The following is a 12,703-nucleotide window of genomic DNA, read 5'->3' as shown; positions in this document are numbered from 1 at the left end:
GACTAACTTCAGTACCCTTGTATTTTTCATAGGCAATTCTTTTAAAAGCCCCATACAGGTTATCAGTTGTCACAAAACATTTTTGTGCGTAGGCACCCATGATGCGTACATTTATATTCGCACATGGAGCTGGGGGGGATATTGTGCTTGGGTGTAACTTTAATATTGTAAAAAAATTTGTTTTTTTTTTTTTTTGTTTTTTTTTCCCCTGCGGCTCCCGAGAACTCTGTTCGCCAGCGGCCCACGTTTGCTGTGAGGAGAGGCAGAACGGGGAGATGCCTATGTAAACAGGGCATTTCCCTGTTCTGCCTAGCAGCATGACAGGGATCTACTGCTCCCTGTCAACGGGAGCAGTGATCTTTGTCATGTTGCAGTGAGCTCCCCCCCCCCCCCAGTTGGAACACACTTAACCCCTTGATCGCCCCCTAGTGTTTAACCCCTTCCCTGCCAGTGACATTTATACAGTAATCAGTGGCTATTTTTAGCTCTGATTGCTTTATAAATGTCAGTGATCCCAAAATGGTCAACTGTCCGATCTGTCCGCCGCAACTGCAATGTGGAAATCCGCCATTACTAGTAAAAAAAAAAAAAAATAATAATAATAAAAATGGCATAAATGTTTTGTAGATGCTATAACTTTTGTGCAAACCATTCAAAATACACTAATTGTGATTTTTTTTTTTTTTTTTTTATACCATAAATATGTAGTAGAATACATATCAGCCTAAACTGTGGAAGAAATATTAGTTTTTCTTTTAACCACTTGCTTACTGGGCACCTAAACCCCCCTCCTGCCAAGACCAATTTTCAGCTTTTAGCACTGTCACTCTTTGACAATTGCGCGGTCATATGACATTGTGCCCAAATGAGATTTTTATAATTTTTTCCCCCACAAATAGAGCTTTCTTTTGGTGGTATTTGATCACCTCTGGGTTTTTTATTTTTTGTTAAAAAAAATTTAAAAAGACAGAATCTAAAAAAAAAAAAAATACAAAACAGTTTTATATTTTGTTAATAAATTTTGCAAACAAGTAATTTTTCTCCTTCATTGATGGGCACTGATAGGCTGCACTGATGGGCACTGAAGGGCATTGATAGGTTGCACTGATAGCTGGCACAAGAAAAAAAAAAGATTACTGATCCTCTGTTTACATCACGTCATCAGCTGTCATTGGCTGACAGCTGATCACATGGTAAGGGGCTGAGATCGGCCCCTTACTCAAATCTGTGGTCACCCAAGTCTCATTGACTCGGGTATTCACAGCGCACGTCGCATGCTCCCGAAAAGGCAGATCCGCGCTGTAGCTGTCATTCGGCTATAGCGCGGATCTGAAGCAGTTACTGTTTTTTGGGGATATTTATTATAGCAAAAAGTAAAAAAAATATTGCTTTTTTTTTTTTTTCAAGATTGTCGCTCTTTTTTTCTTTATAGCACAAAAAAAAACCGCAGAGGTATTCAAATACCACCAAAAGTAAAAAAGGAAGGCAATTTTGTTTGGGTAAAACGTTGCACGACCGCGCAATTGTCAGCTAAAGCGACGCAGTGCCGAATTGCAAAAAATGCTCTGGTCAGGAAGTGGGAAAATCCTTCCAGGGCTGAAGTGGTTAATGAGAAAGCCACCCGCTAGTTGAAATAAAATCAATTCCGGGGTTATGGCTGATGTCTTCAGCCATAACCCTGGCAAACCACTTCAAAGCCAATACATATTGCGGTCTTGAAGTAGACTGTACTCCAGAGACCACCACTTTTAACCAATTAGAGATATACTTTTGGGAGGCATCACATGTAAGGTTTCCTTTTAGTAGCCATTATATCAGGCAGTTTTCTGACCTGCCAGCCCTCTTGTATAGAGACAAGGTGGTTTCAAAACCAAAACCCTCATTTTAACCTACCTTTCCACCTTAATTAGGATAATGCTCTTCCTTCCCTCTGTTCAGCTTCAAAACATGCCAGGGAGATTTTATTAGGTTCTTGCAGAGGACATCCTGCCTCCCACTCCACTATTGGCAAGTGGATCAGATAACTTTTTTCCAGGTCTTGCGCCCTTAAGGACAAAGTGCCACCTTTTCTTATCAAAGGTTAGCTATTGGTGTCTCTTGGGCAGCAGCAAACATCTGTATTCCAGATTTGCATGGCTCTCACTTGGTCCTCTGCTTGTATATTCTCTAGATTTTACCAAGTGGATGTTTAGGCATCAGCTGATATGAGCTTTGGCTACAAAGTGCTTAAAGCTGTCATTTGATTTTTGGGTTTCTTAACCCTTGTTTCTTGTGGGGCATGTTTGCAGTTTGCTATGTTGTTGCCTGCCCCTCAGTTTACTACCTTTTTGGATGTCTCATGGTCTATGAAAAAAAAAACCTGTGCCCTGTACGATTAAAATAAAGGGAATTTTGACTTTAAATTCCTTATCTTGAAGTACAGTATAGGTCACCTAAGGGTCAAAATTAGAGTGAGTGGGGTTATATGAACATGTACTGGGGGTGACCCTAGCAAAGTTTTTTGCCAGTGTCCAATCATATATAACACATAACCCACTGTTTTGCATTGTACTTCAAGTTTACAGGTTAGTCAAAATTCTATTTTAATATCCGTTTTATTTTGAAGCGATTACAAGGTACAGAGATGTTCAAATTGGCGCTCTACACTGCACCTCTGATTTGAGCCATTGGCTGACTGCTCAGATTACAGCAATTTACAGACACACTGGCAGTCTGAGAGTTATTTCTGCAGTACAATTCATGAATGTATGGTGGTTAATAACCAAATGAACATTGCAAAGATAGTAAAAATCCTTTCAAACCAAATGTTACTGAACTGGTGGGTGGCAGCTACAGATGTTGGCTGATGGCTTTAAATGACACGAAATGCTGTGCTGTACAGGTATGTGTTATGATGCTTACTTGCTAAACAGGTGATAGCTATACTATACTTTAATTATTCGTTACAGTGCAGTAAATGAGTATCATTTGGGTTCCTGCAGTTTGAGTACAAGGCGTACCACACTGTGTATATCCTTGCTATCAAATGTGAAATGCAGTAGTAAATCATAGGGAAGAACACAGTGCTGTTTTCTGTATTGAACATCAGCCAGTAGTATACCAGCTAAAAGTGAATGATTCCACTAGAGATCAGTTTTACTTTGCAAATTAAATCATTGCACTGCTCCCCACTCTCCTCTGTGCTTAGGGATGGATTGTACCATTTCACACCAAGCAAATGGCCATATTGTACTTGTTGGGTTTTTCACGTATGTTGGGGAGAATTCAATAAGAGTGAAATTCTTTGGCAAGTGGGAACTGTGGCAATGAGCGCTTCCCACTAAATTCCCAAAGAGGTAGAAAGACAGATGGTATCAAGCTGTGGAAAGCCATGGTAGTTTATTGATTCTTCCTGTCAGATTGTATCTGCTTTCCCGTACGGGATGTAAAAGCACACACTCTGACAGATCTGGAGGAGACCTGCATGGCACCAGTGATCTGCTGGTGCAACGCTTAAGAGGCTCCAAAAAAAAAATAATAAATGCAATTTTTTTTTTTTGTTTTTTTTTTATTTGCAAAAAAATTGGCGTTTTTATTTTTATTTTTTTCTAAAAAAGTGAACTTATCCTTTTAACTAGCACTTCATATTTTTAGATAAAGCAAGAAAGGATTAAAACCTCTTAAGTATTTATTGCTGTCTGTATTGTTTGTTAGGTCGTACTTCTGTTCCTGAAGTATGGATATGAATTAAAAGTAAGGAGGCCAGGGGCGTGGGCCTGGACCGGCATGGTGTGAGGAGTGCTAATCGGGAGCACAATCTCCGTCACTGTAAATCCTTGGGCTAACATCGCTTTTTCTACCCTCCAAACACAGCCTCCAGCCTCCCATACCTTCAGCGATCATGTCGCCACTGAAAAAACGGCTCAAGGAGAAGGGGGCTTCGGGAGAAAATCACGCTGACATGCCTCCCCATGTGGACTCGGCCGCGGAGGACACGGCCAGTGTGCTCGAGGCAATCTCGGACTGCAAAAGCACATTAACGTGCAAAATTGAGGAACTCAAGATGGCCGTGTCCCTGATCCGTCAAGACCTACAGAAACTGGAAAACCTTCTTATCTCCACTTTTGGAAGGTCTGAGTTCTCTACCTCCTTAGTTGTTGAAAGAGCTCGCCGCTAGACCCTTTCACCAGGGCGCACCTCCCACACCTTTATTGCAAAGCTTTTGAACTTTTGGGACCGCGATGCTGTCCTCCGCCTCACCAGAGTGAAGGGCAACATCCCTTTCAGGAACGGAGAGATAAAGGTATTCCCCAATTTCTCCGTGGAGGTTCAGAAGAAGAGGGAGCACTTTACGGAAGCCAAGCGGAACGCAGGATCCGACACTACTCATGCCCCGCTAGACTCCCTATCGCGTGAGAAGACCGGACACATTTTTTTGACACGCCGTAAGCTGTTTTCGCCTGGCTAGGGGACAGAGCGGCACCCAACCTGGCACCTGCATAGGATATGGCTCGCACACAGCACTTACTATACGGACTATGCCGAGAGGGGTCCATGAGTTCTCCACCCCTGAACAGAACCTTCGCTCCACGCCATACCTCCCCTGTTTGCAGGCACTGATCACTTTACCCCTTTCTCCTCCTCCTCACTTGGGCTTCTGCTGGTAGGAAGTGACTAAAGCCCCAAACACTTGAACATTTTAAGCTACCACCCAATATGATGCCCGGGACAGGGATCCAAATCCGTATACCCTTTTGTTTCCCCCATGCATGCTATCCTGAAAGTCCTACACCGGGGATCATACTTCTCGCACTGCTGCATGTTGTACAGCAGACGGTCGTCCGCATAGTCACGGGAGTCCTCACAGACCCCGATGTTCTAATTAGCAAATGTAATGTTTGTAATGCAACTCAAGTACTGTTTCCCTGGCCTGCCTGGATACATCAGTTAGCCTCCGGGACATACCCTGGACGATGTTTGTCCAGTCAGGCCAGAACGTTTGTTCAAGTTTACTTTCAGTTTTATTGCTGGTTAATTGTTCTGCAAATAATAGATGTGAAGAAGGGATACGAATGTTGGCATATAGTAGGTAGCATCACGTATAAGCAATACATCGGGGCTTACTCTGCTGTTGTGCTCTGTGGGCCCCTGCAAATTGTATACCTATATCCTGTCTATGCCCGGGTTCCGTGGGCGACCTTTCACGCCCTCATAATTGGAGGGTGGATATGTACTGTCGGATGGGGCCACGGACCGGCACCAACACAGATAGTTTGATTGTTGTGTCATGACTAATATAAAATGTGTTACATGGAATGTGCGGGGTATAAGAGCTAAGCCCAAAAGAAATGCTGCACTATCCTACTTTAAGGCACAGTAAGAGGATATCATGGTGTTGGTGGAAACTCACCTCACGGGCCAGCTAATGTTAACCCTCAAGAAACCCTGGGTGGGCTGGCTTTATCTAGCCCCCCACACCGCCAACTCTAGGGGGGTTGCAATACTAGTGGCCAAAACCGCGCAATTCACACTGCTGACGCTCAGATCCGACCCACAGGGCAGGTTCTTATTTCTGCATGCTAAGATAAATGGACTTGAACTGTTAATATTGGCAATTTACATACCACCTCCTTTTCAATTTAATGTACCGACAGAGGGCTTGACATTCATGTCCCAGTTCCCGACTGTTCCTGCAGTATGGATGGGCGACTTTAACAATGTGATTGACACAGGGTTAGAAAGACTGGCCTTGGTACTTTCTAATAACCCCTCCCACTCCCACACAAGATTTGGCAAACTCCTCAATGAACCTGCTCTGGTGGACACATGGAGACACAGTCACCCACAGGATAAAGTGTTCTCGTGCTTTTCATAATACAATGTCAAGCATAGACCTAGTACTAATATCCCACTCCCTTCTGCCGCTACTTGGTGTGGGATTTAGCCCACGCATACTGTCTGACCACGCCCCTTACTGGATAGAGCTCCGGCACGACTCTCCCCCCCCCCCACCCCACACATCCTATGTCTGGAAACCTAACCCCTTTTGGTTGTCAGTGGTTCCATGCATAGAGGGGGCTGGAGATGAAAGGGAATTCTTTTTTTCGAACCAACAGGGACTCGATATCGCCTGGGACTCATTTAAATCCCATGCCCGCATATTTTCCTAACGTATTTTCAGGTATAGGAGGACCTCCTCCCAGGTGGTCAGGTAGGCGGAAAAAAAACTGGCAGATGTGTAGAGAGCTTTTTCTAACAATCCCTCATCTGATATGGCCGAACAGATGAAACCACAGGCCCGGGTGGTCAATAGCCTCCACTTTGAGAAAGCAGAGAGGAAAATCTTCTACAGTAAACAGAGGATGTACGAATGCGGAGAGCAGGCGGGGCCCCAACTGGCCTACCTAGCACACCTGGAACACAGACCACCTACTGTGGTCTCCTTACGAAACGCAGCCGACCAATTGATTAGTGACCCTGATGGGGTGGCCGGTGAGTTCTGTTAGTTCTTTGCATCCCTATATTGATCTACCACCAACAACCTCAGGGAGGATGTGGTGGCACTCTTAGCTAATATCACGCTACCTACACTAACGCAATCCCAGACCGCGATGTTGGAAGCTGCCATTTCCAAGGAGGATATCGTGGAGGCGATATCCTGCCTTTCCCCTTCAAAGGTCCCTGGTTCGAACGGCCTTCCTCTTGAATTTTACACAACATATAGCGAGACCCTAGTTCCTAAATTACATGAACTGTTCACCTACATATTTCAATCCGGCTCCCTACCAAAGTCGATGAGTGAAGCCTTTATCGTACTTATACCCAAACCAGGTAAAAATTTGGAACTCCCTGGGTCGTATCGCCCAATATCCCTTCTTCAATTAGACATCAAGATCTTGGCCAAGGTCCTGGCGCTACGATTGAATAAGGTGATCCTGACCCTAATCCACCCAGATAAGACCACCCAGATAATCCACCCAGAGCAAAAAACACAGCATTTAATTTGCGCAGACTATATATGAATCTGCAGGCTGGACACGACCAGATAGGCTCCAGAGTTGTGTCTTTAGACGCTGCAAAGGCGTTTGACTCTGTAGAGTGGGACTACCTTTGGGAGTGTCTAGCCTGGTTTGGTTTTGGACCCAATTTTATTAAATGGATCCAACTCCTGTATCAAAATCCTGGCTCCAGGGTCTCGGTTAATGGGAAAAACTGACGCCTTTCCCCTCTCTAGGGGCACGCATCAGGGATGCCCCCTATCTCCTCTACTATATGCCCTAGCTGTAGAACCCCTGGCAACATCAATACGCGCACACCCTCAGAACAAGGGTCTACGATGCGGACACTTGATAGAAACAGTCTATACGCAGATGACATGTTACTATACCTAGAAGACGCTAGCCCTTCCTTAACGATGGCCCTAGACGTAATACAACAATTTGGACAATACTCAGGTCTAAAAAATGAATTGGGATAAATCCCAGATCCTTCCCCTCAATATAGGAGTCCCCACAGAGACCCAAGCCTCCCCCAATTCATGTTAGCTCCATGAAATACCTTGGTATTACAATTACCCGCTCCCTGGAAGAGTATTTTAGACTGAACATAGAACCCCTTTTCACGACCCTAAAAACCAAAACCCAGACATGGGCCAGACTGCCCTTGGGCGTTATGGGCCATGTAAACCTAAGCAAAATGATTCTACTACCCAAATTTCTATATATCCTATGGCATGCTATGGTATACCTACCCCTGAGGATTTTCAAATCCATAAAAACCATCCTAAATTCATTTGTGTGGGGTAAAACCAGACACAAACTGTCCTGGCAAGTGCTGAAGAACCCCACTGAATTAGGTGGCACAGCACTGCCAGACTTTAACCTGTATTGCCTGGTAGCGCAATTATCCCACTTTTTCTACCTGGGCAAAGGCGACAAGGAGCGATATCTGACTCTTTTCTGCTCCCCATACACCCATATTTATACTCGCCCCTTCCAGCTTCTCTTTAGAGATCCTTGAGTTCTGGGAAGTCGTAGAGGACTACTTTACAACCACTGTAAAGTGTGGGAAGTGGTGAGGCGCACCCCCTCACGCATCCACAGACACCCTTGTGGTATAACCCATGCCTAAAAGAGCTGCTACAGTTACCAGACCGCAACCTTTGGATTACTAAAGGTGTGGTATACCTAGCAGATCTATTTTGCGGTATTATCCTGAAATCGTTTCAGCAACTCAAAGATGACTTTGACCTCCCCAATTCTATGCATTTTCGCTACCTCCTGCTCCACCACGCCATACAGACCCAATTCCGAGACACTCACCCCAACCTGGAACAATTAGACATTCTAAATGTAATATCCGGGCCGACTCCCAAAACTAATCTCAATATTTTACAACTCTCTCCTCCGTCCAACCGCTACAGCTCTCGCTTATCGACTAAAAGATAGATGGACTGGGGGCGTGGGGGGGATAGAGGAAGAAGAATGGGAGGAAACATTGGATGCATGCAAGAAAGTTTCTCCCAAATTATCAGACCGCCTCACACAATTATATATTTTACAGAGGTCCTACCTGACCCCCCCTACGCCTTGCCAAATATAGAACCAATCACAGCCCACTGTGTCCCAGATGTAGTAGTCCCACCAGCAACTTCTTTCATATCATCTGGTCATGCCCAATATTACGAGACTACTGGTCCCATATAGTGAAATTCATATATGACCAGATGGTGTCCCCCCTATGCCCACAGGGGCTGCCCGACCAAATATGGGAAGATTTGGGGCACTTGGTTGGAAACCAAGAGAAGCCATGAGATAGCTGAAAACCCTGCTTAATTCGGGAGTAATGCAAGATAGGCAACTTCTCCTTATAATGTACCCCGGGGGTTGGAACATGCACTGTTTCGGTTAGGACTTTTATGTTTGTGTATTGACACTAGAACCACATGTGATTTCCAGTGCATGCTACCTTTCTTTATTTGTATGTGCTTGGTGATTGTAATACCAATGTCAATGCCCTGTAAATATGTACTCTTCTTGAAATAAAAAACACGTTATTTGTAAGGAAAAAAAAAAAAGTAAGGAGGCCATTCACAATATCACAATGCAGTAAACCTTGTTGGTGCTATTCTTTCTGAATAGCACAGCGGTGCAACTTTCAGCAATGTGTGCACTGTTTATCCTCAGTTTTACTTTGGCAGTCTATTTAAAAGAATAATGCGGTCTTAATTTGTAAACCGGTGTGTGTTAACGCACCGCAGCAGACCATGCTGGTGTGAACGACCTTCACATTTCTCCTAAGTAAGGGAAAAACACGTCTAACTAGTATCACTGGGAGAGTTACTTACTATTCTAGTTCAAGTAACAACTTTAACAATTTAGATTTCTCCTCACCTTTTGGCCTGGTGATAATGAACACTAACACAGTGGTTGAGAGAAAATGTACACTGGTGAGACAGACCGCAGTAAGGGAAAAAAAAAATTGACAAAGGTTCTTACCCTAATTTTGGCTAGAGATGCACTTTGTTTTGTAGAAAGTAGCTGGATCCAAACAATTTGGATGTGCTGAATATCCTTTTTGCATGTTTCTGCTCAAAGCATATTTTAACATTATTTCTTTTTTTCATCCATACAGTGGATTTTCCACCATCTATTCGTATGCATTTGTTGATGAAGATGGCAGATATAGAGTGAGTTGTTATGTATATTTTAAAGTGTATTTAAACCCAAGAACAGAGTTGGTAGTATTGCAGCTTACTGGTTCTTAGATGTGGTGGCAATCTCGGTATTGCCTAAATCGCTTCCTATCCTAAGGTGACAACTATACTGAGCAGCTGTGTCGCCATAAGACAGGGAGTGTTAGCACTACATAACACCTCCCTCGGTTTTCCATGATAGGGGAAAGTGTCTTATTGTCTACTAAAATAACCGTGAACAATGCTAACTGATAACAGTCCAGAGACAGAAAGTACAGGAAGTTATCCGCTAAGTTTTATCATAGAAGAAGTGTAGCAGCAGAATTAAAGTATCAAACTGTTCAAAATATGGATAGATGGCAGTCATAACGCAGAGGATTGTGTGATAATAGAGACTAATCCATAAAAGATGTTATATTCAGCCGATCCAAAAACAGTCTGTAGTGGAGGCCACCATCCCAGTGATCATTTGTCTGGACTCGATCGTTTTACATCTTGAACGGTCACCAATGGTAAAATTGCACGTTCTCCGGACTTACTGGCTGCCGTTACAGCAAAAGAGCCTCAAACACATGGAAACAGCTCTGGAAATAATGCAGTGAATAGTCAACACCAACGTTACTGTTGGCTGGGGAACCCCATCGGGATACGCGGGCTACCTGGCATTGACGTCCTGCTACTGAGCGATTCCGGGTCGCCAGCAGCTTCATATGTGAGTTTTTATTGTTTTCTACATTTTCTGCTATGTACCTTTTACTTTTCTTTTGGAATAAAAATACTATACTATGAGACGACTTCTGGGCTCTGGGTGAGCTTATTTATTCCCAGTTAGATCCTGTCCTGTAACGTTGGTGTTGATGATTCACTGCGTTATTTCCAGAGATATTTTCATGTGTTTGAGGCTCTTTAGCTGCTGTAACAGCAGCCAGTAAGTCCGGAGAGGGTGCAATTTTACTATTGTTGATGGTTCATTTGTCTGGATATGATCGTTTTACATTTTGATCACTGGGATGGTGGCCTCCACTACAGACTGTTATTTAATCTGCTATATATAACCTCTTTTATGGACTATTTTCTATTATCACACGATCCTCTGTTATGACTGCTATCTATTCGTATTTTGAACAGTTTGATAATTCTGGGCGCTACACTTATTCTATGATCTATGTTATAAGTTGGCTATACTACTTATGTGTCAGCTGCTGGAAGTTTTTTCAATGCATTATTGTTGACACAGATTTATGGCTGCAAAAACAGCTTTTTTTTATTTGCACTTGTCAAACAGTTATATATCTATCTATATATATATATATATATATATATATATATATAGATAGATATATATCTAGATATATCTAGATATATATCTAGATATATATATTTTTTTTTATATAATATATATATCGTTTTACATCTTGATCACTGGGATGGTGGCCTCCACTACAAACTGTTTGATCTGCTGAATATAACCTCTTTTTTTATAAAATAAAATCTTTCAATGGTATATTTAATGGACCAAGGGGGAAGCAAATAAATGAAATGTATTGTTTATCTTTACATACACTTTAATGATTTTGTTCCTGAATTGGAATAGTTGTTATTAGATTTAAAGCTGGTGATTTAATCTATAGTCTGCAGTCTTCAGAGTATATCTCTCTCAAATGGTAGGACTCAATAGGTTGTTGATGAATTATTACTAGCCCTACTGTGTTTTGACTTGAGAGACACCACTCTTGATGCAGAATGATTTGGTTATCTTTGTTGTGCCCTTGATCTGTTATATCTAAGCAGTACCTTCAGGTGTGGGCAAAATAACAGGTTTGCTTTAAGAAAGAAGTCCCGTTTAATCTTAATGGCATAAATCTGTTTTTCAAGTGATCCTATTAGAAAAATTAGAGTTCTTATTTGGCTTTATTTGCTGTTGAGGTTAAATTTGTATATGGTATATAAACAATACTAAAATAACCTTTATTATTTTGATAGATACAGACTGGCTTCTGGGACCAGTGAGAAGATACAGCTCAGCTCCTTAATAGCTGCATTCCAAGTCACTCGAGATTTGATTGTAGCTGAAGCTCAGAGTGGGAAGTAGCAACTTGATGTGGTCAAGGTTACTCGAGGACAGAGCAAGAAGTATTTTTTTCACAATTGTGTATACACAGTGGAGCAAAACTGTGTATTTAAAGAACATCAGAGACTAAGTTTTGGAGATGCCAAAACTTTTATTTTCACACAGGAGTGTGAATGTTATGTTCTTTGCAAAGAACAGAAAAAGTTACTTGCATTGTAATGATTTTTCAATATGCGGTGACTGAAGTAAATTACTTTGGTTTACATCATGCCTAGAACATGGATTTGTATATTCTCTAAAATGTACAAGGTAAATTTATATTGTTACTGCTGAATGGAATACAAATTCACTTTTTTTCCAATGTTCCTGAGTATTATTACATTTCAGTGCAGTGTTTATTGTATGTTAATTGTATCCTGCTTGTTTGCAGTAAGGTATCACCCTTTATTTCTCAGTAACACATTTAGATAAAAACAGTGGTCTTTACGTACAGCTTTCAAAGTCTTCTAATCGGAATCAAGAGGATAACCGAGCTGGCAGTTTGTCCGAGTCTGAGGAAAGCTGGTTTACTATGTATTGCCATTGCTTAATGCCCTCTGGGTCTTTTATGAACTGTGACCTATTAAATTCAGTGAGAAATTTTGATCTATACTTATGAATGCTGCCTGCACCAAAATTGCATCCAAGTCAGATTTTAGGCTGCATTCAAGTTTTAACACTTTCATTTCTAGCGGTCATCAAAACCTTCATGACTGCACCACATTTCTAAGTATTGGTATGCACTGGTTTAGTCAGTAATAATTAGCTACTTTGCATACCAAAATTATTGTTGCACCATTTTCTTTTTAGCAAACATAGGGCCTTAATTTGTTTTTAAAATGAGATATATATTTTAACCCGTTCCTGACCGGTGCGCGCCGATGTACGTCGGCAGAGAGCCACGGCTGGGCAAATGGGCG

The 12,703-nt window shown here is 42.2% G+C and overlaps 1 protein-coding gene across 1 annotated transcript in view; it reads left to right on the top strand.

The window, feature by feature from the left end:
• Window positions 1-12,105, top strand: part of RFC5 (replication factor C subunit 5) — a 92,955-nt gene extending 80,850 nt beyond the window's left edge. Inside the window, exons 10-11 of the mRNA XM_073625650.1 lie at window positions 9,613-9,667; window positions 11,657-12,105. Of these exons, the coding sequence (XP_073481751.1) occupies window positions 9,613-9,667; window positions 11,657-11,765 (164 nt within the window). The 3' untranslated portion in view covers window positions 11,766-12,105. The remainder of the gene's footprint in view (window positions 1-9,612; window positions 9,668-11,656) is intronic.
• Window positions 12,106-12,703: the final 598 nt, after the last annotated feature.

Source organism: Aquarana catesbeiana, linkage group LG01, assembly GCF_042186555.1.
Source record: "Aquarana catesbeiana isolate 2022-GZ linkage group LG01, ASM4218655v1, whole genome shotgun sequence".
Lineage (NCBI taxonomy): Eukaryota > Metazoa > Chordata > Amphibia > Anura > Ranidae > Aquarana > Aquarana catesbeiana.
This window is presented reverse-complemented; position numbering and strand designations above follow the sequence as displayed.